The sequence below is a fragment of the Octopus sinensis genome, linkage group LG11, assembly GCF_006345805.1.
Source record: "Octopus sinensis linkage group LG11, ASM634580v1, whole genome shotgun sequence".
NCBI classification, from domain to species: domain Eukaryota; kingdom Metazoa; phylum Mollusca; class Cephalopoda; order Octopoda; family Octopodidae; genus Octopus; species Octopus sinensis.
The window spans coordinates 61,010,118-61,036,054 of record NC_043007.1 but is presented as its reverse complement, the minus strand read 5'-3'; the positions used below and the strand labels follow the sequence as shown (position 1 = coordinate 61,036,054).

Sequence of the window (25,937 nt, the reverse complement as noted above, 5' to 3'; positions counted from 1 at the left end):
TACAACATCACAATTCTCTCTCACACACTGTCTTGCAACAAGAAGATATTAAATATTAGTAGCACTAATGTGCAACTAAAAAGAGTAGGCCTACTGAAATAACTTGAACCCTGTACCATTCACTTGCTAAGCAATTGCATTATTGATTACACTACGGAATGCGTTCCATTTTGTTTTCCCTAATTAGTTATTATAAACGTGAGAACTTAATTTGAGGAAACTGACTGACAAAGCAGATGGTAATTTGGTTACCTGACATGCAAAGAGTCATAGTTTAAGTCCTATTAGTAGAGTCTGTTACTTCTTTCTGCCTCATATCATAGCTGTTAATGTCTAATATCATTTACATTAAGATCTTAGCAGTTAATTCCTGACATAGACTGAGTTTATTCTACATTATATGATTTTGTGAGCAATATCATCAGTAGTCTACTACTCCTGTTAAGGCTACCCATGGCAACAAGGTCAAAGAAAAAACCCAGACTGTGCATGACCAACACCCTTCAAGACCCAACAGTGGAGCAGGTAGATTAGACAACAACAATGGCTGATCTAATTAATATTAACTGGTAGAAGAGGGTAATGCCAGATGGACTGGTTAAAAAGGTATCAAATCAAAACCACAGTTGAGTCAACAGTAATTGATTGTTACAATTTCACCACCTGCTACTGTGGAGTCTCATTGTACATGTGCCACAGAGGATGGTCCTGAAGCCATAGTGTTATCTTCAAGGCTAGTTTTGGACTATATTGAAAGTCTGTACAATCACAAACATTTACATCTACCAAGCACATGTTTACATTACATTCTGTTGTACTGCACAGCCAATGAGAGCAGTAGACTTACAAAAGAGAAAGTATTAGACCACTTTTGCTTTTGCCACATACTTTGTCTTTGTAGTCTTTTTCTGAAGTTCCTAAGTTTGTCATTGGTGTTGGATCAGTTTCCTTCAACAATTACTGAAAAGGTGCCTCTGTTGATGTGGTCATGCACTCTGTTGTCCACAGGATAGACTCTCAAAAGCCCTTGTTAGGATGGCATAAATGGTGAAATGGACAACTAAAAATGTGTACAATCAAATTAGATATTAAACTGATATTTCACCTTTGTGCATATAGTGTCCATTGTTGGAATAAAATCTGGTTGGTTTCCATTACAGAAGTTTATCACCAGATAGTCAGCTTCTGTTCATGTTAAAGATTTGATTCAAACTACCAAAGATTCTTCTATGGATTTTTTGTACTCATTATACAGAGTTTCTGCTTATTCTAATGTTGTACTATGTGAAGCCATACTCTTATTATAATTACAGGACATTTACATTCTCACCGGACAAGTTTTGATTACATTCACTTTCAGGTCTTTAGTCACAAACACATTTTCTAAGTACAAATGTTAACAGTTCTCAGATAGATTCTGCAATGAAACTCAAGTCATTCTTATACAAATGTTCTGAAAACTATAGATTATTGACCTCCTTTATGAATGCTTCAAGGATTAGAATGAAGCATCATTGTCAGTTATTTCTGGTGTTAGAGAGATTCAATTTCTTTCTGTTGAATGAAATGCCAATGGCATAGCTGTTTATAGTGGATCTCAACTTGCCATGGAGTGACTTTTATACTATGGCTTCAGGACCATCTTCTGCACAGTAGCAAGTTACATATCTCATAACTGATTATTCAGATTTATAAATGAAATGGAAATATTCGTAATTACAGCCTACCATCATAAATGACTTCATCATTATGTAGAACTTTGAAGTTCAAATTCTTCATTAATTTTCCTTTTGTACAAAGGCAACCAGCAACTGGGTGTTTCTTTTTGTTCACTGTTACTTGAAAAATTTCTAAAATATTAGCTTCACCTGAAATATTAAACAAATGCAGAAATCTTAAATAAACATCATCAAAAATTAAATAAGCTTCAAAATTGTTCTACCATTCATGCTGTTATAGATTATTTGGTGTAATACAAAATCATTTTATATTAAATTATCTCATCTGAAGCCCAACATTCTCTAATCTGACCTAAACAAACACATCTCAAGTCATTCATAAATCAAATGCACAAGTTCACAACTGCTGGTATAATAAGATTTCTGGTGGAGACTTGTTGCTTTACACTGTAGGAATAAACCTGAAACTACATGGTTGGGAAGCAAACTTCTTAACTACACAGCAATGATACGCATATATATATATATATATACACACACACGTATATAAATAAGAATTACGATATAAACTCAAATTAGGCAATCATAATCATACAGTTATAAATTTGACTTAAAATGTGCATACATATATTAATACATATCGGCACATATGAAAATTTTTAAAATATTTATAAACTATAAATATATATATAAATATGCATAAAAATACATGTAAATAAAACCCATGTGGGATATGTATGGAAAGAAGTGTGAGAAAAAGAGAACTGATAAATTCTTTTTTTTTTACTAAAATTAAGAGTGGTTAAGAGTTTCAATTAAAAGGTCCATAGAGTTTGATGTCTTTTTAAAAATATATAAATGGTATATAAGGTATATAATACAGTTCAAGGAAGTCCACTTTATACAGCTGTTTCCAGAGTTCATGTCCTGGTAGAAAAATTAATAAAATATCTTACAAACCATGCGGACAATGTCCCCTTCATCAGGAAAGTTATCCTCATAAAATTACATCCTTGACACTTTTGTTTACAGATTGTGCAACGTGTCAAGACAAGAGAAATACAAATACCCACCACACACACACATACACAACAGGCTTCTTTCAGTTTCTACTTACCAGTTTCACTCACAATGTTTTGGTTGGCCTGGGGCAATAGTAGAAGACACTTGCCCAAGGTGCCATACAATGTGACTGAACCTGAAACTATCGTTGGGCAGAGAACTTCTTAACCACACAACCATGCCTGTGCCTTATATAGATGTGAGTGTGCATGTGCATCCAAACACGTGTGTGTGTAGATATATATATATATATATATATAGAGAGAGAGAGAGAGGATTCCTTGTATGTGTGTAATTAGAATGTATTTTAAAACATTTATGTTTCTCAATAAGATTTTAATGGAGTATTACCAACAATTTCTTCTTTGGTCAAAAGTGGAAGCTGCTCGCTGAGACGGTCTTTCAAATCATTGAAGAGTTTATAAATAACTTTGTGCAAGTTCACTGGAACCTTTTTGGCCTTAGCTAGTTTTGCCACAGAATCAGGGATATCTACATTGAATCCATAAATAATTCCTAGAAGAAAAAATAAACAAACAAACAACTGAAGATATGTCAAAACATTTCCACTGACCCTTCCCACCCTATCATTTACAAACCCACTGACTCCCATTACTATTTCAGTTTCAACTTATACTATATCACTCAAACCGAATCTTCTACCACCTTTCTTTCAACTATTTCTTTGCATTTGTCAACTGTGTAACCCAACTGTATAATACTGTTGCCACTAACCACAGCTACAAAATAACTAACCACATGTACAAAATATAAAGATCATCTTTACCTCTGCTGCTAACAAAGGACCTTTTGCTCAGAGTGAAAGGCAGACTGTATGATGCCTGCATGCAAACAGCTAGGCTGCAGCAGTGAAACATGGGCTGTGACTGCTGAGGACATGTATACGCTTGTAAGAAATGAAGCTAGTATGCTCAGCTGGTCATTTTTTTCCACCCTGACCTATTGAGGTAAGTGAAATCAAAATCAAAATCGCTGACATGGCTGATGTCAGTACCGCCTCATTGGCACTCATGCCATTGGAATGTTAAAAGCACATCCAAGCGTGATCGTTGCCAGGGCCACAGATTGGCTCCCGTACTGGTGACACATGAAAAGCACCATTCGAGCTTAGTCATTGCCAGCATCACCTTACCAGCACGTGCCAGTGGCATGTGAAAAACAACATTTGAGCATGGTCGTTGCTGGTGCCACCAGGCTGGCTCCCATGCAAGAGGCATATGGAAACACCTTTTGAGCATGGTCATTGCCAGAACCACTTGGCTGGCCCTCATGCCGGTGGCACATAAAAGCACCCACTACACTCTCAGAGTGGTTGGCGATAGGAAAGGTATCCAGCTGTAGAAATTTTGCCAGATCAGATTGAGCATGGTGCAGCCTCTGGCTCACCAGCCCTCAGTCAAACCGTCCAACCCATACCAGTTTGGAAAGCGGATGTTAAACGATGATGATGATGATGATATGAAACAGACAGATTTCTTTCAGTTTCCAAATATTTCTGAATATCAGATGAAAGGGGTCTTGTTTCATCAGGACAATGCTGCAGTACACAAGTTCTTGGTTTCAATGGCTGTTATGCAGTTGTGCATAATTGCGGCTTTGAACTGGTTGATTACCCCCCATATTCTCCTGATTTGGTCCTATCCGATTATCATCTGTTCCACAGCATGAAAAAACACTTGACAGGGAACCATTATTGCAGTGATGGTGACATCATATCAGCTGCTAATGACATTTTTGCCCAACAGGATGAAAGCTTCTTCACCAATGGGATCCAAGCACTGCAACACTGATGGAAGAAGTGTGTGGACCGCAAGGGAGACTATGTTGAAAAATAAACCTCATTTGGTCACATTCCATGAGAGTATTTTGGTCAGCTTATGAGCTTTCAAGTCAACCCTCACATGTGTGTGTGTGTGTAAATAGGTATGTATCCCTGGCACCTTGGGAAAGTGTTTTCTACTATAGCCTTGGGCTGACCAAAGCCTTGTGAGTGGTTTTGGTAGATGGAAACTGAAAGTCTGTTGTATGTATGTGTGTGTGTCTTTGTGTCTGTCCCCCCCACTGCTGCTTGACAACCAGTGCTGACATGTTTATGTTCCCGTAACTTAGAAGTTCAGCAAAAAAGACCAATAGAATCAATACCAGGCTTATAAGAAAGAAAATAAAAAAATAACAAGTACTGAGATCAATACACTCAACAAAAAATTCTTCAAGACGATGCCCCAGCATGGCCACAGTCTAATGACTGAAACAAATAAAAGATAAAAGATAGTCTTATACCAAGCTGAACAAGTCAATATTTGAGTGAAGAATGTGACAGTATTTTGCCTAGAATAAGAAAAAAACTAAAAGAAAATAAAGAAACTTTCACTCCCACGCATTAACAACAAATAAATTCTATCCTTGCACAAATTGGATGACTTTAGAAATTACTAAGAAAGTAATGTATAGATTCTTTGTTTGCACCATACAACTATAAAGAAATAGACAAAACTTTTTTTGATGATGGTCAAGATAAATGGATAAGTTTGATATAAAAGTAATCTACTGTACCTGTTTGTCTATATGCTAAGTCAGAGCTGAAAGACTCCACAATTTGAATGGTGGTGATGATCCCGAAATGGACTTAAGATCAGATACTAGTCAATCAATCCAGCATGCAAGACCTCACATTAGTGAGTTGGGGGTAGCGATGCCCAAAACCAAGTGCATTCTCTCCTAATGACCCCTAAAACCTACTGGAATCTAATATGCAGAGTTTTCAACTGACTATACTTGCACAAACAAACTGTTTCTAAGCCAACAAATTACAAAATACAGGAGAACAAAGGCCATGATGATGGCCATGAATGTAGAGATAGTGTAGAGTAAAACTTGAAATATAGTGATTGCTAACCTTCAAATGCAGCAGCCATTTCAACATCATTTTCAGTTACACTACCAATACCATAGTGGAGGAAATCAAGCCGGCACTCCTGTGATTTGTATGTATCTAATGTATCCATGATGGCTTCTAAGGAACCGTCAACATCTCCTGTGAATAAATACTTAAAATGAATAATTATATATTCTAGAAGAAAATAAAATGTATCACTAATGACAAGATAAGAATTTGTTCAAACCCTGAGTGCAATGATATCAATGGAACAGTTTATAATTTCCTTCTAAAATCATTAACACATTTTCCTGACCTTTTTGTTGAGTGTGTTAGACATGGTGTGGATTGACTGAATTTTTTTTTTAAACAAGAGTAAAACATGGAATATATGTAACAGACTTAATTTTATTTATTGATGATTTAGAAATTTAAAATATTACAATGCTATCTCTGACTTTTAACAAATAAATGTTTGACAGGAAAGATGTGATAATGGGTTCAAGCTTTGCTATAGATGTGTTATGTGTTATGACACCAAGCAAATCATACAGAGCACATAAGATAAATTCATATTGTCTCAGTTTTCCCTGAAAGACACATTTTTAAAAATGCCATTTTTCAAGGTCTTTGAGGGTAATAAATACTGACAGGAACTTGTTGTCAACATCCAAGACATTTCATATATATATAGTGCTCAATGACAGGCTATGAACTAGCTCAGTTTCGGCCAGTATACCACAGCCTTAACATCACAAAAAAAAGAGAGGTAGGTGTGTGTGTGTGTGTGTGTGTGCGTGCGTGCATGCACTTAAGTGTTGGAAGGATTGTTATAATTTTCAGCAAACTATTTTTATACAGTGTGAAAAAATAATTAATATAAAGTATGATTAAAATATTAAATAAAAGTGTGTGTGTGTGTATGTACAGGGGTTGGACAAAATAATGGAAACATCTTCAAATTTCAAATAAATTTATTTTGATATGGGGTAGGACTGCCTTTGGCAGTAATTACAGCTTGAATTCTATAAGGTATGGAATTGCACAAAGTTTGAATTGTTTCCAAAGGAACTTTTGTCCATTCCTCAGCTAAAAGTCACCAGTTCTTGTAGTGATGATGGTGGAGGATATCGACTCCTTACTTCTTTTTCTAAAATGCACCACAAATGTTCACTAATTGAGATCTGGGGACTGTGGTAGCCAGATAAGATGTTCAACTTCACACAACTTTAGCTGTGTGAATTGGTTCATTTTCATTCTGAAAGATTGCGTTTTCCTCCAAAAACATAGGATGAATTTGATCAGATAAAATGCTTAAATAGTCTTGACTATTAATTCTGCCATGAAGTGAGACCATTGGGCTAGCAGATTTCCAAGATATAGCCCCCCCAGATCATCACAGATCCTCCTCCATGTTTACAGTCGGAAGAAGGTAGTCTGGGTCAAATGCTTCTTTTGGCTGTCTCCACATGTATACTTGGCCGGTGGTCAGAAATACGGTAAAGGATGAATCATCCAAGAAAACGTTCTTCCACTGCTCTAGGGAACAATTCTGCAGGTTTTTACTCCACTCTAAACACTTTGCAATGTTTGATTTTGAAAGTAGTGGTTTTCTGATTGCAGCCCTCCAGTGAAATCTGGCTTTGTACAGCTCCCAGCAAACAGTTTTTGTGGAAACTAGATTCTCGGGTGGTCATCAAGCTCTGCAGTAATTTTGGGAGCCATACTTTTGTGATCCTTTCTAACAATTCGTGTAAGTGTCCAATGATCTCTATTTGAAAGCTTTGGTTTTCTTCCAGAGTTTTGTTTTGATGAGGAGGTTTTTCCCTCTTTTTCAAAGGCTGTCATTACTTTCAAGACAGTACTTCTTCCAAACATTTCAGCTGTTTTCATTATGCTAGCACCTGCCATATGAGCACTAACAATTTGACCTCTTTGAAAGTTCAATAGATCTGTCATTTTAATGAATTTTAATTACCTATTTCTGATGATATCAGAAAAGAAACAGCAATTTTAGCAAAACTTATTAAGCAACACTAATAATAAATCAAAAAACATAAAAATAAACAAGTGTTTGACTGTTTTATAGATATTTCAAAATTATGATGCTAGGTTTTTCCATTATTTTGTCTAACTCTTATATATCTATATTAGTGTGTGTGTATGTATTAATATATATTTATATATGCATGAGTTTGAGGATGTATGCACATGCACACACATACATTGAATGTGATTCAGTATTACATATTAAAAGAAGTGTAACCAACATGAACAACCTTCATTTTTAAACATATCTTAGTTGACTTATTTAATATGAGGCATATTTTAAAAAAATTTGAAGAAGTAAATAAGGTTTGATGCCAACTGAAACAAGTTAGATGAGTTTGCAACATGGCATCTTTCTAAATATCGCAGTTTCACCTATGAGACTTAATTTAACTATTTTAAATAAAATTTGTTTTGTTTTACATATGTGCAATTGTGTATGTGTGTGTGTATAATCTTTTCTAATGATAAATGTAAATGTTAGTATGGGTTGGATTATTTTTAAAATTTAGATATTCAGTAGTAGCTTCCACTAATGTTAATAACAAATTAAAGATTCAATATAGTTTGACCTCAGATAAAGTAGAATCACGATATAACCTTTTAATACAATTGATAGCTGTGGTCCTTCATATGAAGTAACTGTCTCTTTTGTTTTCATTGTCCATATTTTTCTCTTGCGCCCAGCTTCTCGTCGTTTCTCTAGCTCAGCTTCATACACAATTTGATGTTCAAAGCGTTTTTGGTCAATAAAAACTTGATCTTTCTCTTTCTTTTGTTCCATCTGCTGCTGTTTTCTCCAATTAATTATTTCTTTTAATCTCTGCTACAATATAGATAACAAAAAAAAAAAAAATTAGACAAGATAGTCAATGGAATGTTTTGCTTAATGACATAAAATAAAGAAAATAATGAAAAAATAGACTCTAAGAACACCAAAATAACCTCTATTAAAATATTTTATCAGTATTTTTGCTTTCCTTAATTAAAAATGCAATACTTGTTCCTAAAATATCAAAATTCTAAAATTTCAGGATTTTAAAAAGAATATATTTAGAATATCCATCATCATTTAACATCCATTTTCCATACTAGCATGGGTTAGACAGTTTGACAGGAGCTGGCCAGCCGAAGAACCGCCCAGCCTCTGTGTCTGTTTTGGCATGGTTTCTATAGCTGGATGCCCTTCCTAACACCATGCCCTTAAAATTAATTACCATACAATACCTTTAAAAAAAATTAAAGACATCTTGAAAAATTATATGAACACTTGAATTAAATTAATTGAAAAGATATAACAATTTACAAAATGTTTAATCAAAACTACAATGTCTAAACTATGATTAAACGAAGAGATAATAATAACAAGAAAAATGTAAATCTCAGGAAAACTGAAAGATGTCTCTTTGTAAATTTTCACTTTTTACTTCCTTGTTATGTTCTTTTTCTGTTCATACTTCCAATAATCATACTAATGTATTCATCAAAAGAAATGGGGAAAAAGAGAACCATGTAATAGTACTTCAGTAGAAACTTGAAATATTTCCTCTCCAGCATTTGGAAGTTCTCTCCAGCCAATCACTTCTACGGGTGTACTTGGACCAGCAGCTTGCACAAGTTGACCCCTCTCATCAAACATTGCACGCACCTAAAAAGCATACAGACCACTTTGTTGTTAGGTGAGTAGACAAATCATTTTTATATAGGGGTATGTATTTTGATTTTCACTTTTAATGATGACTAAGAAATTATAAGTTAGTCTGAACAACAAAACAAAATCTATACACTCTGACTACTGCTTGTATACAAGGATAAGAAATATAGATTCTAATGTCTCTTTTCCATACTTGCATGAGTCAGGCAAGAGTACATTAAAGAAGGTTTTATACAGCAAAATTCTCTTTCTGAAGTCAGCTTCCATCTGTTTCCAAGCAATGTAATAATCTCCCATTCTAGCAAACAACAAACAGTCTGGACATGTTTTTGCAGTGGGCTGCAAGCAAACAATACCATCAGTGAAACCACTGGTTACAACCAACAAATGAACACACATGAAGACAAGACAAATGGAAATATGGACTCATTCACATAAGCGCACACAAATATATATGTATGTGTGTGTGTGTGTGTGTGTGTGTGTGTGTGCATGTATGTATATGTACATGCACACACATGATGGATTTCTTTCAGTTTGCATTTGCCATATCCACTCACAAAACTTTAGTTAACCCAGAGCTATGGTAGAAGACAACTGCCCTGCATTGGTTGGGAAGCAAATTTCTTAATCACACAGCTATGCCTGCACTACACACAGTTATACTTGTGTCATCCACAGCCATAAAACTTGGTACAAAAGATCCTATTACTTAGGAATGAGTTTTTTAGGGAAGATTTACTACTGTATTAGCAGATTGCATGTACTGAGTTCATACTAATAATTTAACAAAGATATACTTTCTTTCTCTTCTCATATCCTATCTTAATGAAATACTAATAATGCTGACAATAGTTGGAAAGATCAAGCAAAATTGCACACTGTTTAAGATGACATAAAAAAAAAGAATTTGAAGTATTTTTAATAAATTTTACATTTTATTTCTTGTATGATGACATGTATTAGATAACTTTATAAATTCTTATGTTTGCATAATTTGTGAGGGTGTCTTTACCAATATTACACGTTAGTTTAACACCCACTCAGTTGCATTAAAGTAGCACATAGATATATGTTCTTTGCAGGGGTACAAAATCATGCCATGATGAGAACTTTAACTTCAAAACAAAACAAAAGACTGACAAAAGAATAAAAATATGAAAAACAAAGTTACCTTTGCCCAAGCTGGCCCAGCTATCAGATATGCACCTTTCTTCAATGTCCCTCTTTCCACAATTACTGTAGCAAGTTTTCTAAAGAGAATAAACTATAAATCAGTAAGTTATTAAATCATGAGAAAAAGAATTTTTCAAAATATATTTTGATACAATTGAATATTTGGTTGTTAAGAGATGGTCTGATATTAAATCTTGTACTGGTTATTTCAAATGTTGAAATCACTAGTGGTTCAAGTACATCAAGCTGTGAACTTTACATTACTAATATAGAATTACTCACTGTACTAAGTCATGCTTGCAAGGAAAGTTAGGTATGAAAGGTAAAGTAGTAAAGTAATCTTGGTTAGACCTACAGATACATAGCACAGATGTAGACAATCACATACTAGGAACGATCCAGTACACTCAATTTATTTCATATAGTCTAAATTTTTAGTCAGGTTTTCTTCTTTTTTTTTTGTCATATTCTTCAGATGGTTGGTCTGCTGATCATATACATTTGGCTTCAACAATGGCTCCAAATGTTTATCATATCCTCTAGCTCTATGTAGGTGAGAGTTAATATTAGCATTAAAGACAGGGTTATTATTGTAGTGGCTTTTGCTATGATGATCAATATCTAACAATTATTCTTCAAGTGGTTCTACTTTGTGTACAATTGATCCCTGAACAATAAGATTTTAGTTCAGAACAAACTAGGGGGATGATGATACCAATGTTGAAGAGTCCAAACTATGTCACAGAAACAGCTAATGAAACACTGAGCAATTATCTATATTAGATGTGCATTTTGGACTCTGTGGAACCTTATTGTTTTAGTTTTCCAGTCATGCCCATCATTACATGTAAGTTGTTGGATGTTTCTGTTTTTATTAACTCAAATAACTATCAGGAACAGAGGAAAAAACATTTAATAATAAAACAACATTGAACAACATTAAAAAGTAAAGTCAGGTGTGGTGAAGCCTGATAATTTCTAGTCATAATCATACTAGTTATGTGAGATTGATTTTTCTTACAATGTTGTGAAAATTGCAATGGTAGTGAAGCTCAGCTTGTCATTCAGGTATTGAATTTCATTATCACATGATATATTGCAATATATTACATACTCTACAGTTTATATATTCAAATTTCTATAGTTTCCATATTCAAATTTGACCAGAGTCAATTTTTACCTTCCATTATCATGTTGTTGATAGATAAAATATATACAAGACACTCAAACATATTGTAAATTGTTCTCACTTACAAACATTACATACTGTAATAAATTATTAACTCTGTCATAAGTTGAAATATTGTTTTATTCCAGTAAATTCTTTGTATAACAGTTCACTCAATAACTATGTTATTAGATTTTTGATCATAGTAACTCTGAGAGTCAACTATAACCTGGTTTTAACATATAACTAGTTCAGGTCTCTGGTATACATGATTATTATACAACTCTGTACTACTGTGATGTAATATGTCACAACTTGATATTATTTGTCAAGTTATAATAGATAAGGAAGAGGGAGTCACCCAATGTAGTATGGTGTCCTACAACTGAAGTAAAAGCTAACTTTTAATGAACATTCTAGAGCAGTTGTGCAATCCTACATATTTACCACTAATATTTACCACTGGATATTTACAACAAAAATTCCAAGTATCTAAATTGCATGCGGATTATGCAGTATTCTGCATGTCTTCGTCACTAAACTGTCTTAAATGATAGGATCATTTAAATCAATTATATTAATTCTGTTTCAAAAAATAATCTTGCATGTAATAAAAATAAATTGTAATTTCAGTGTAAATCAGAGTTTAAGAAAAAAGAAGGAAAAGCAAAGAAATATTTGATTCAAACCCTCTATGAAGATCAGTATATGATTCAACAACATGACCTTCCACAAATCCTGTTGGATCACCTTTTAGCTCCAATATTTCTGCCAATGCAACAATGTTTTCACAGAGATCAATTAAATTGGTTCCCTAAAAAAGGAATATGAAGTAAAATGTAAAGATAGGATTATAATAGTGCCAGGGGTAAAAATGGAATTGGCATTAAATATTTCAGAATATAATCTTAATTAAACATAACAAAATAATGCAAAAATACATTGAAATAACAAAGAGAAAGAGGAACAGACAGAAGAAAAGACAAGGGGCAGATAGGAAAAAGGAGTGTCACTGGCATGTAAGGCTTTATGAATGTTTGTGTATGTGTGTGTAATTTAAGAGCATGAAAATAACAGTGATAAATATAAAACCTTAATACCTTCAGAGCTGAAATTGGTACAACAGGAACTTCACCACCTAAATCTTCCACAATAACTTCATAGGATAAAAGCTCACGCTTGCATTTTTCCTATAAATAAATAAACAAGAGCACTCAAAGAACGTAAACGTCTGCGAAGGCAACATTAACATCCTCTCAATGATTAGCTGGAGATGATTTTTAAAATGAGAACATCTGAAATAAACTCGACTGCTCTCACAAACAAGAATACTAAAAATGAACCCAACTGCTCTCAAAAATTAAGTAAAATAATTGGAAAAATAATCCAGAATCCTTGTCCAATACCTGAGTGATCCCAATGGTACCATGTTTATAATGCTGTGTGTGTGTGTCATCTGCAGTGGGAAGAGGGACAATTTTTCCTATGAAGGCCTTTTTTAGTCTATCCACTGATAAAGCGACTTTATGACCATTAAGGTCTATAGTGAAAAATTTATCTGTGTGTGAAAGAAAAAGGAAAAGACCTGCATATGGTGCTGTTAACGGAGGTTTAACAGCATCGTTGCACACAAAAATGCGAATCCAAGAAGTAAAGCTTCCTTCAAGGCAGAGCTAGAAATGCAATTGTTAAGTAGGTAAGAGGTTTTAAACAGGAGCAATACTTTCAAAATTGGTAAAACTAAAAATTGTCAAGGATAAATTAAATTTATTATTGTTATTGAATATGTTAATATTATTTAATTTCTGAACAGTTTAGCTGCTATTTGTTTTATGTAGTTTGATTTCTTTATCCATCAGTTTCTACTAATTAGAGACATGAGTAAAATTAATAATAGAGAAATGAAAATAAAACTTTGGAAACAGCAACACCGTCATAACTTATGTGGAAACTATGAGCATGCTTTCAACGGAGATAATCAGAGAAAGACTTGAAAGTGAATGTAAGATCGAAATACTTCATGTAAAGTAAATATAACAAATAATCCAGAATCCTTGTCCGGTACCAGATCAATCTAAGCAGTTTGTGCCAGTCATGAGGCCAAACATCCCTGAAAGTTTTATCCAAATCCATCAAACGGTTCTTGAGATATCTTGTCCACAGACAAACAAACAAACACAACTGAAAACAATACCTCCGCCATCGCTAAGGTAGAAGTGTTATATATATATATATATATATATATATAATATATATATATATATATATATATATATATGTACATACAAATTTTTTATTGGGAACAACTACTTCTAAAGACTGTGTCTGTACATGTCATTTAATTTTGGTTTCTAAAGCTGGATGTCCTTCTTATCATCACCTACTTTACAGAGTGTGCTTGGTGCATTCTCTAGTGGCACCAACACTAGAGAAGTTGAATAGTCCTTGGCAAAACAGTACTGAAAGGGACCTCACAACTTTATGCTTCCTTTGCTCGTTTGTCAATCACTTTACACAGTGTGCTGAGTACATTTTTGTAACACCAGCCCTACAAAAGAAGCTGCACTCACCATTCACTTGTAGTGGGAACACAGCAACTTCTGACATAAAGTTTTTATAATTTCTTTCAACCAGGCATAATGCTAATTAATGCAAAGTAGAAGTATAGTTAATCAAATCAACCATATATATTACTGGTTCTTATTTTACTGAAAAAAAATTGAATTCACTAAGACTGTAACCAATTAGAGTAAGGTTTACTATATCTTCCACCTCACTATCTTTAAATAAAATAATGGTGGTAGATTAGAGATACTTACAATATCAACACCAGGCTTGTCGGTTTTGTTAATGGCAATTATGAGAGGAACTGAAATTAAAAAAGAAAAAAACAACAATAAAGAGACTAAACAGACATCAACAATAATCAGAAGCATCTAAACATTGATGTAGGTTGGGCACAATATTAAGAAAGTGGAAAAGGTGGCTATGACCGTGACCTGCATGTGAGGAATAATAGACAAATAACAGCGGTAGTAGTTTTTGTTGCTTATCCCCATGTCAAGCAAAACTATGATTAAAGCATGCCAGCCATCAGACATAATATATCTCATCATTGTATTGTATATTGTTTCCACAAGTCACAGGAACTCATAATATGAATGTTGTCCTCTGAATTCAGTTGCATTAAGGGAACAAAGATAAACATTCTCTTAGATTGGATGGCAGTCTATAACAGATGACAGTCATAGATCAACTAGAATCTATTTCCATATTACAATGTCTTGTTCCTTTTTATTTTTCAAGATAAGGTGTGATTTGAAGACAATTTGGCTGCTATTTCTAGCAGGCATATTCTGAATATGGACAGTTATGCTACATGGCAACAAAACATGGGTTGTAAATGCTGAGGACATGCAAAGGCATGAAAGAAATGAAGCTAGCATGCTCTACTGAATGTTAGTGTACATGTATGACAAAGTGTAAATGTTTTGAGAGAGAAACTGACTATAAGAGGCATCAGTTGTAATGAGCAAGAGAGAAGATTGCATTGCTCTGGTCATGTGATATGCATGGATGAGGTCAGCTGCATGAAGAAGTGTTGATCCAGTGGGGTGACATTCTGAGAAGGAAGGAATGGGTGTAGTGATTAGTGTGGAGCTGGCAGAACCGTTAGCACGCCGGGCGAAATGCGTAGCCGTATTTCATCTGCCGTTACGTTGTGAGTTCAAATTCCGCCGAGGTCGACTTTGCCTTTCATCCTTTTGGGGTCGATAAATTAAGTTCCAGTTACACACTGGGGTTAATGTAATCGACTTAATCCGTTTGTCTGTCCTTGTTTATCCCCTCTGTGTTTAGCCCTTGTGGGTAATAAAGAAACAGATTAGTGTGGAGTCTAGAGGATTGGACAAGTCAAAGGTGAGGAAAAGAAGAGAAGCAAATGGGAAGGCAAAGGCCAAAGTGGAGGGAGCAAGAGTCCTTTCAACTCTGAAGAACAAAGACACCACAATAATGGTAGAAAAGGCAGAGAAGAGGGACAGCACATTGGGGAGTGTCTGCGAGTAACTTTATGGCAGTTAGGTAGCTCTTTTCTGGATTTGGTCTAGAATGGCTTTGCATGCAGCAGTAGCACCATGTCATGTGTTAAACAATACTCCATTGTGGATACCACCTGAACTTTGTACAGTATTAATAAAAACTGATGAGTGATTGTGTATCTTAGTTAACTGCATAGCTAATTTTTTAATAATTATTTCCTTATCTTGCTCTCTATCCCAATAAGAAAATTTCATCACCATTGTTCATGAGATATTACTTAAATTTCCATGGTTTATATAAAAGTTTCAAATCAATGGAGACATACCTTTGAAATTCTGTGCATGTTTTATTGATTCAATTGTCTGTTGCATTACACCATCATCTGCAGCAACAACAAGAACTACAATATCTGTAAGCAAAGCACCTCTGGCTCTCATTGCAAAAAAAGCAGCATGTCCAGGTGTATCAAGGAATGTAATCTTTTCCTTAGAAGGAAGACTAACTGAAAATCAAAAATAACAGTGAAAAAATTAGTGGAAATGCTTGAACATTTTGAAATATTCATAAAGTTAATAATTTATTTTTCTTCACCTTTATTTAACATTTTCTCTTTGCCCAGCATGTTTGGATGCAGGAAGACGTAGCAAAATTTTATCTGGAAACTTACACTATGTGATCAAAAGTATCTGGACACCTACTTGATAATGAAGCACAAGTTTGGGCCACCCTCTATCAGAAACACTGGCAGTCAATATAATGTTGCCTTGATGACAGCCTCTACTCTCGCAGGCATACTTTCAATCTGGCAGGGGAAAGTTTCCTGGAGAATGGCAGCCCATTCCTTGCAATAAGCCAAAACGAGCAAGGCTATCGTTGTGGGTCAGTGTGGTCCAATACAAAGTAGCTGTCCCAAAACAACCCAAAGATGTTCGATGGGATTTAAATCAGGACTCTGCAAAGGCCAGTCCATTAGTGGGATGTTGTCTTCATCAAACCACTCCCCTACAACCCCTGCAGTACGGATAGGTGCTCAGCCATACCCCTGAACTGGTCTTCAACAGTAAGCAACATGAAAGTGGTTAAAATGTCACTGTAAGCTTGTGCCATAACAGTGCCACATAAAAGCAACAGGGGGGGAGGCAAGTCCCCTCCAGGAGAAACACGACCATACCATCACCCCACCACTAACAAATTTCAGTCAGCATTATATAGGCTGGTACATATCATTCACTAGGCATTTACCCACCCACACACTACCATCTGATTGCCACATTGTGCACCATTATTCATCACTCCATAGAATGGTTTTCCACTGTTCTGTAGTTCAATTTTGACGATCTTTATACCATGTGAGGCAGTGTTGGGCATTTGTCTATGCGATGTGTGGCTTATGGGTAGCCGCTCTTCCATGGAAACCAACTTTCTGCACCTTGCGATGAACAGTTGCAGTGCTTGAAGTAGATACTGCTGTAGTTTGGAATTCCTGTATGATGGTGATGGATAATAGACAATTATGTTGTATGATCCTATTCAACCCTTGATGGTCTCTAGGAGTTAACATGGGAGGTTGGCCCAAATGCATTTGGGTTGTATACATCCCTTCACATTTTCACTTTACTATTACATAAGAAACAATGGACCTAGAGATGTTCAGGAGGGTGGAAATCTCACTCATAGGCTTATTAGACAAGTGGCACCCAGCCAACTGACCACGTTGAAAGACTATTAGTTCTGCAGAGCGTTCCATTCTGCTGCCTAGCACTGTCTGCCAGCCACTGAGATCATGGACCATGTATTTTGCATGGTAAATGGTAGTACTGTTGTGCCCTCTTTGATCTACTGTGTCACCCTCTATAATAAACACACATTTTGCAGGGTGTCTGGATACTTATAATCACATAGAGTTAGATAGAATCTTATAATATTTTTAATAATTCATTCAAAACTGAAATTTCTTAAATTTCAATAAACCTCAAGAATTTTTTTCAATTTCCCCAACAATTACTAAATTTCTAATTTTATTAAAACTAATTTGAGAGAAAGTGACAACTTCCAAGGTGGAATATTCAACAACAATGTAATTTATTTTGCATCTCTTCCTTTTTCAGATATTAAGGAAAATGACTAATATCTAAACCAGTGATTCTCAAACAGGGTCCACCTAAGATTTTGTTGTTAAAATTTATGTGCAATAAATTGCTTATACTTCTACAATACACAAAATATTATTTTTTTTATATAATTCCTAATATTTAATTATGAAAATACAGTTGAATTTTTTTTAATATACATCAAATGGCTATGGAGGTCCAGTAAAGTAAAATAATGTCAAAGGGGCCCATGGGCAAAAAATGGTTGAGAAACAAACAAAAATGGCAGAAGTATGGTCTCCATCATCATTTACATTTGTTTTACTATTTTTAAACTTTTATATGTAGGACAACCTCCTGGCAGCTTATGAATTGGATTATTTTATTAAATCTAATTCTAAAATTAACACAGGCAACTATTTTCATTTGTCTAAAATCTGATTTTGCTGCTTTCCAGCATTATTTCTTTGCCTCTATTCACTGCATTAATTATTTTCTCTTTATGCTCTTACCACTTCAAATTATATAAAAACTGACCTGAAAAAGCACCAATATGTTGAGTGATGCCACCAAACTCTGTTGAGACTACATTAGTTTTCCGTAGGGAATCTAAAAGTGTTGTCTTTCCATGATCTACATGTCCCATAATTGTAACAACAGGAGGACGTTTGATAAGGGAATCAGGCAATGGTGGTTCTCTAATATGAAAAACAAAGAATATATATAAAAAAGGTTCAACTATTTCACATAGCATATGATAAAACAGTTCAATAAAGATTTAAGACATTAGGTACAAAATCGCAAATAGTAGGTGAAGGGTTGGTAATTTAAGATTATCTTCAATGCTTGAATGGTTCTTTATTTTTAATAATAATAATAATAATAATAATAATTGTGTACAGTGCTCAGGTGCACTATAACTCATCTAAAGTGTATATATAATCAGGTGTAGTTTCGGCGGATTTCGGAAAGCATGAGGGCCTTAAAGGATGCAGTGTCATGGCAGTCAACAACTGACGCAGGCAGTTTATTCCATGCTTCAGCAACTCTGAGCGTGAAAAAATGTTTCCGAAAGTCATGGGAGCTGTGTTGTTTTCTGACTTTGTAGGCATGTCCACGTGTGTTAGACACATGGAGATCAAAAAGGTGTTCAGTGTTGTTGTTGGTGAGGTGGTTGATAACCTTGTGGGTGTTTACCAAGTCCGTCGCCAGACGCCGGAGCTTCAGTGAATCCATGCCCAGGGAAACAAGGCGCTCAGAATATGGTAGGTGTCTGATGGAGGGTATGCGTTTGGTTGCACGTCTCTGGACAGATTCCAGGAGGTCAATGTTCTGAGCAAGATAGGGATTCCAAACTGATGATGCGAATTCCAAGTGTGGTCGTACCATAGCTGTATACAGTTTTAAATAGATGGCTGGAGAGCGGCTAACAAAAGTCTTGCTGAGTGATGCCAAGACACCCTCGGCCTTCTTGACAATTTTAGAGATATGCTTTGTCCAACGCGATTCCTCCCGATGCTTTCTGCTCTTCTTGACAGAGATCAAGTCATCAAGTCACAGAAACCATGCCAAAACAGACATAGGAACTTGGTGTAGTTCTCTAGCTCCCCAGCATGGAAAACAGACATTAAATGATGAAGGCTTCTTTCAGTTTCTGTCTACCAAATCCATTAACAAGGTTTTGGTTGGCCTGTGGCCATTGTAGAAAACACTTGCACAGGGTGCCACACAGTGGATCTGAACCCAAAATCATATGATTGGGAAGCAAACTTTTTAACTCTACAACCATGCCAACACTTATTCATCACCATCATTTAACATGCGTTTTCCATGCTGGCATGGGTTGGACAGCTTTTGGCTTGATTTCTACAGTTGGATGCCCTTTCTAATGCCAACCGCTTTACAGAGTGTACTGAGTGCTTTTTACATGATACCATCAATAGTGCTTTCACGTAAATTATTAAGCTATCTACTAATGAAACATTTATTAATAAGACAAATATTTCATTAGTTGTTTACAATTTAATAATTCCCCTCAACCTGTCACAAAGCTAATTCTTGTAGAGTACAAGTATAATTGATTGAGTCAACTTTAGATGAACAATCAGAAAAATTACAATTCTACCAATGAATCTTGAAAAAGCTCTCATTATCATTAAAAGAATAAGGTTAGTGACAATTCAATTAATAAGAAATAAAGAGACAAATAAGAAAACTAAAGATAATCCAGGAACTTCTAATAAGCAAAAACAGATTTATGAGTCAAAACAGAAATGAAATACTCACTGTCTCACAAAGTCTTTACTTTCTTTCTCCTTTGTAATCCGTTTTGGTGCTGGCGTCCATTTCATTCCAGACTTTTTAACAACACCTTTTATTACTTCAATATCATCAATTACTTTGATAAGATAAAGAAGGAAAATAAAATTCAAATTATTTCTCTTCATTTAAGTAGATATATCTTGAATCAAACAAAATAGTATGCAGATTTATAAAAACCTAGGTCAAATATAATTATCATTCAATTTATGAGTCTGACTTTTAAATACTTAAATACATAAGAGGAAGAGAGAAAGATTCATATTTTGAAGCAAAAATGCATTATTTTGTAAAATTCACTCTTCATCTTTAAAGCATTCATTCAGCAGTCAGATATACAGGGGTTGAACAAAATAATGGAAACATCTTCAAATTTCAAACAAGTTTATTTTAATATGGGGTAGGACCACCTTTGGCAGTCCTACCCCATATTAATTCAAGCTGTAATTACAGCTTGAATCTTACAAGGTATAGACTCATACAAAGTTTGAATTGTTTCCAAATGAATTTTTGTCCATTCTTCAGCTAAAACAGTCTCCAGTTCTTGTAGTGATGATGGTGGAGGATATTGACTCCTTATTTCTTTTTCTAAAATGTACCATAAATGTTCAATGATATTGAGATCTGGGGACTTTGGTGGCCAGATAAGTGTTCAACTTCACTAGAATGTTCCTCGTGCCATTCAGTAACAACTTTAGCTGTGTGAATTGGTGCATTATCATCCTGAAAGATTGTGTTTCCCTCTGGAAACAGTTCCACAACCATAGGATGAATTTGATCAGATAAAATGCTTAAGTAGTCTTGACTATTAATTCCGCCATGAAGGGAAACCATTGGGCTGGCAGATTTCCAAAATATAGCCCCCCAGATCATCACAGATCTTCCTCCATGTTTAACAGTTGGAAGAAGGCAGTCTGGGTCAATTGTTTCTTTTCGCTGTTTCCACAAGTATACTCGGCCAGTGTTCAGAAATAAGGTAAAGGATGACTTGTCCGAGAAAATAACATTTTTCTACTGCTCTAGGGAACAATGTTTGATTTTGAAAGTAGTGGATTTCTGATTGTAGCCCTTCCATAAAATCTGGCTTTGTGCAGCTTCCGGCAAACAGTTTTTGTGGAAACTGGGTTCTCGAGGTGGTCATCAAGCTCTGCAGTAATTTTGGGAGCTGTACTTTTGTGATCTTTTCTAACAATTCACATAAGAGTCCGACAGTCCCTATCTGAAAGTTTTGGTTTTCTTCCAGAGTTTTTTTTTCGACGAGGCAGTTTTTCCCTCTTTTTCAAAGGTTGTCATTACTTTTGAGATAGTACTTCTTCTTGATAGACCAAACATTTCGGCTGTTTTCATTATGCTAGTGCCTGCCATACGAGTACCAACAATTTTACCTCTTTGAAAGTTCAATAGATCTATCATTTTAATGAATTCTAATTACCTATTTCTGATGATATCAGAAAAGAAACAGCAATTTTAGCAAAACTTATTAAGCAACACTAATAATAAATCAAAAAACATAAAAATAAACAAGTTTTTGACAGTTTTATAGATATTTCAAAATTATGATGCTAAGTGTTTCCATTATTTTGTCCAACCCCTGTAAGTGAAATATCAAAGTATGTGGCACAATGTTTTTGTTTAGCTTCAGGTTAACTCTAACCATGTAGACTTATCATCAAAGGTATTCAAGCCATAACGATCCTGACTTTTTTACATATTAGGAATTTTATAGTCCAACATATCTTTTATTTAAGATAGTTTTGGGTGAAGATTTATATGTCATTTCTAACAGGCAAATCAGTAGCTTATTATTTACTCATGCATATATTTACAGGAAGGGTTCAACAGCACTATAAACTAGTGTTTCTTTATTATATCATATATAGACATTATTGAATTACAATATATCTTTTATATATGAAAAGCAATCTTGATGTAATTGTATAATAGCAAGAGATATACTGCAAACTAAATACCTTACAGCATTTAGTTTCATACTCCCCTCCCCTTATGTGTTAACTTCAAATCGTGTTCAGATAGAACTTTGCCTTTCATCTCTCTGAAGTACTATCAATGTACATGGTTATTTCAATACAACACTTCACATATTAATTGCCATATGCTAGTGTGGGAAAACATTATGCATAAAGAACCAATGTCTTCAGATACGCTGGCCATAATCTTTGAAAAGAATGTGGAATATCAGAAAGAACCCTTCATTCATCACTGAAAAGTAAATGTGTGTGTGTGTGTGTGCATGCATGCATGTGTGTGGTGTACAGGACCCATACTTGCCTGTAGGTCCTCTTAGGCTGAGAGGCCAAAATAACTGAATAGATTTTGAGCAGTTAATGTTCAGTTTGAAATGTTGCAGATTAACCATTGCAGAAAGAAATAGGGCAAGAAGGGATTTACAGTAGGAATAGGCAGTGGAGTAGCAGTAACTGCTTTAATTAGATTTTGTGGGGATTAACCTAGATTTAGAAAGTTTAAAAGGATAAAAGAAAATTGGGCAAGTTTAATAACCAAGTTGAAAATAAAAGGTAGCTGGGCTGCTAGAATCCTTCCCTACCACACTAGTGGGATTAACAGTTCATATCAGTCACCATATCAATGTTCTGTGCTTACTAAGTGTCAACAGATACCACGGAAAACATTTTTGTGATTGATGACAAAGTGTTATTGCCTCAAAGAAATCAGCTGTGTTGATATGAGAAACTGTGCAAGAGACACACCAGTTCTACAGGTATGAAGCGTTATGCAACAAAAGCAGGTATCTATGTATGGAAATGTGTGCAGGAGAGGTAGCAGCTATGTGGATAAGGGGATATGCATAAGAAAGGCAGCTGTACAGGTATAGAAATATGTACAAGAAAGATTAGTTGTGTAGGTATGGGACACTTGCTGGATGAAGGAATATTGTGCATGGAAAATGAAAGGTATACATAGCACAAGACCAGAGAAACATGAGAAGGAGTAGTAAAGTTGAACCTCAAGTTGTTGAGTTTTGGATTGCAAACAAAGGTGATACACCACAACTTAAAACCAATCCAAATCTGGCCATATTGAAAAATGGATATTATGATGACAATTTTAATTTGCTTACAATCTGATTTAAAATTTTCCTTCAGAAAAGCCTCTAAGGGTATCATTTCAATCTGAAAGAAAGATTTTTAACTGTTTAATGAGCTAAAAGCTAGGATAAACAGCAATAGGCCTTTCAAACAGAGAAGTTTATCTTTTAGAAACAATTGACATAAATGAGAATCTGTGTTGAAAGATCTTGCTCAAATTGGATTTAGTCAACAGTCTATACCTATCATTATCCTAAATATTCCTACCACTATATATGTACTGATTAAATCACAATAAAAGAATGAGTAATTGAATAAGCAAACTTTGGAATACTTTTCAATCAATCAAACAAACAAACAACCACCACCACCATTATCATTTTAATACCTACTGTTCCATGTTACCATCGGTCAGACAATTTGTCGAGGCAGATTTTTATGTAACAAGATACTCTTCTTGACACCAACCCTTACTTGCTTTCAAACATGTTTTCATGGCAGATTGGAAACAAAAGATACCACTTGTGTGACAGTGACACTCATTTACAACTATCATGTGATGTTAAGACAAGGTGACATAAACACGCACACAATCTGTCTACTAAATCCACTCACAAGGCTTCAGTCAGACCAGGGCTATAGTAGAAGTCATTTGCCCTGCAATGGTACTGAATCCAAAACCACTTGGTTAGAAACCAAACTTATTAACCACATCGCTACCTTTCAAATATCAATAAATAAAAAAAATAAACACTTACCACTGTTAACATATTCGTAATTGTCACCATCTTTTACAAATGTTAATGCTTCAAAAACATGATCTGCAAATCAGGAGCACAACAGCATTTATTGATTAATTAATTCTAAAATTAAATGTTTTTCCCAGTGAAAATTATTTTTAAAAAAATTATAAAAATACAAGTACAAATTGCACTGTTTAAATTTTAATAAAAAATATAACATAGAAACTATAATTATGAACACAAAATAGTTATACCATTGTTTCAAGTCTACTTGGGGAAGAACAAATAAAGCAGACATCATAATTGAGAAGTCATTTTTAAGAAATATTTGATTTTTAACCCTTTAGCATTTAAGCTGGCGATATTCAGCCCAAATATATCACCTGTTTTATTTTCAAACCAACCAGATTCTACTTCTCACACCTACCCTACAATGTTACTTTAACAATAAGTGATCACATCATCAAAATCTTGAAGCTACAAGATAATGGATAATTAATTCAAAACAATGTAACTGTATAAGTATTACATTTGACAGAGTAATCTGATTGCCAAAGGGTTAAAGGGCTAGAAAATTGCTAGACTGAGAAAGGGCTTGTTTTCAAAAATATTTTTATATCAACTCAGAGATGAAAAAGCACTTTGTGAGATCAATTACAGAGAGTGCAACCTGAGAAGTTGAATGCGTGCCAAAGAATTAGTGAAGAATACAGCAGTGCAAATGCTGTTACTGCTTGGTGTTTATAGCTAAGACACTTGACTCACAACAGTTAAGTCCACCTGGTTCAGAACAGATACATTGCAGTTATATATTTCACTGCTGTAAGTAATAATCATATCTACTATAGGCACAGGGCCTGAAATTTAGTGGGAGGGGGCTAGTTAATTACATTGACCCCAGTGTTTCACTGGTACTTAATTTATTAACTCCATAAGGATAAAAGGCAAAGTCAACCTTGGTGGAATTTGAACTCAGAACATAAAGATGGATGAAATGCTGCTAAGCATTTCACCCAGTGTGCTAACAATTCTGCCAGCTCACCACCTTACTACTGTAAGTAATAATAGAACTGTGCAAGTGATGACTGGTTCTTTACTTTCAACACTGATTGATATTTCTCCCAGGGTGAAAGTTACTTGTAATAGGTCAGCATCCACCCAGAGGAAGGGCTATCTCCTTAATGCCATAAACATAGACACTCTAACTTCCTAGATCTTTGAGATTTGAAAAAAAGAATTTTATCCTAGCTAGGTATACATTTTGCTTGTCTATAAGACAACATTTTCTAATCAGACATTGCATATATCAGAGCATTTCTAGTAGAGAACACACTGGATTAGTTTCTCATTGCCTTCTTCAGGTAAGCATGATTCTTAAGATTTTTAAGAGAAGGACTGTAAGAAATAGGATCTTTATACCATTCTCAGAAGTATTAATAACTTTATGGATTTGCTTGGACTCTATTTCAACACTGCTTACTTATAAATATGAGTGGCTTTATCCATTTTCTTTCTAGAGAACTTGAGCCTAGCACTTAATGATCCACTACCCCACTTCATATAGTAATACATAGGTATCATATGCTCCATATGATACCTATTTATTGTTAGTTTAATTGAGCCAGCAAAAGTGCAGTGGCAATGACTGGATATGAAGAGCTGAGCTTCTGGATAGTAGGCCAGTACCCTAATGATTTAGCTATTTACAAATTTCAGATTATGTCTACATAGTGAAAAATGACTACTGAAATGCAGTGTGTTGTATAGATAAAGGTAGTGAATCATAAAGTAAAAAACATCACAGCATACCCTATAATGTGACAGGTAATGGGGTAACTAGATCACCATACCTAAACTAGACAAAGCAACTGCACCCAATTATGCTTGCCTCAGTCTGCTACATTGACAACAGGTTTCACCCTACTATAACAGCTAATTAGAGATTGTAAAAAGAAAGATGTTCCAATCATTCACATATAAATAAATATAAAACAG

General features: G+C 34.7%; 1 protein-coding gene across 2 annotated transcripts in view; it reads right to left on the bottom strand.

The window, feature by feature from the left end:
- The window catches only part of LOC115217106 (translation initiation factor IF-2, mitochondrial), a 39,444-nt gene that overhangs the window by 4,405 nt on the left and 9,102 nt on the right, over positions 1 to 25,937 (bottom strand). For both annotated transcript variants that reach the window (XM_029786706.2, XM_036507555.1), the window contains 13 exons: positions 23,958 to 24,020; positions 20,099 to 20,210; positions 18,350 to 18,510; positions 16,048 to 16,224; positions 14,504 to 14,553; positions 12,785 to 12,874; positions 12,374 to 12,498; positions 10,515 to 10,593; positions 9,209 to 9,334; positions 8,287 to 8,512; positions 5,659 to 5,796; positions 3,093 to 3,257; positions 1,728 to 1,868 (listed from right to left, as the gene is read on the bottom strand). In XM_029786706.2, the coding sequence (XP_029642566.1) occupies positions 1,728 to 1,868; positions 3,093 to 3,257; positions 5,659 to 5,796; positions 8,287 to 8,512; positions 9,209 to 9,334; positions 10,515 to 10,593; positions 12,374 to 12,498; positions 12,785 to 12,874; positions 14,504 to 14,553; positions 16,048 to 16,224; positions 18,350 to 18,510; positions 20,099 to 20,210; positions 23,958 to 24,020 (1,653 nt within the window). The remainder of the gene's footprint in view (positions 1 to 1,727; positions 1,869 to 3,092; positions 3,258 to 5,658; positions 5,797 to 8,286; positions 8,513 to 9,208; positions 9,335 to 10,514; positions 10,594 to 12,373; positions 12,499 to 12,784; positions 12,875 to 14,503; positions 14,554 to 16,047; positions 16,225 to 18,349; positions 18,511 to 20,098; positions 20,211 to 23,957; positions 24,021 to 25,937) is intronic.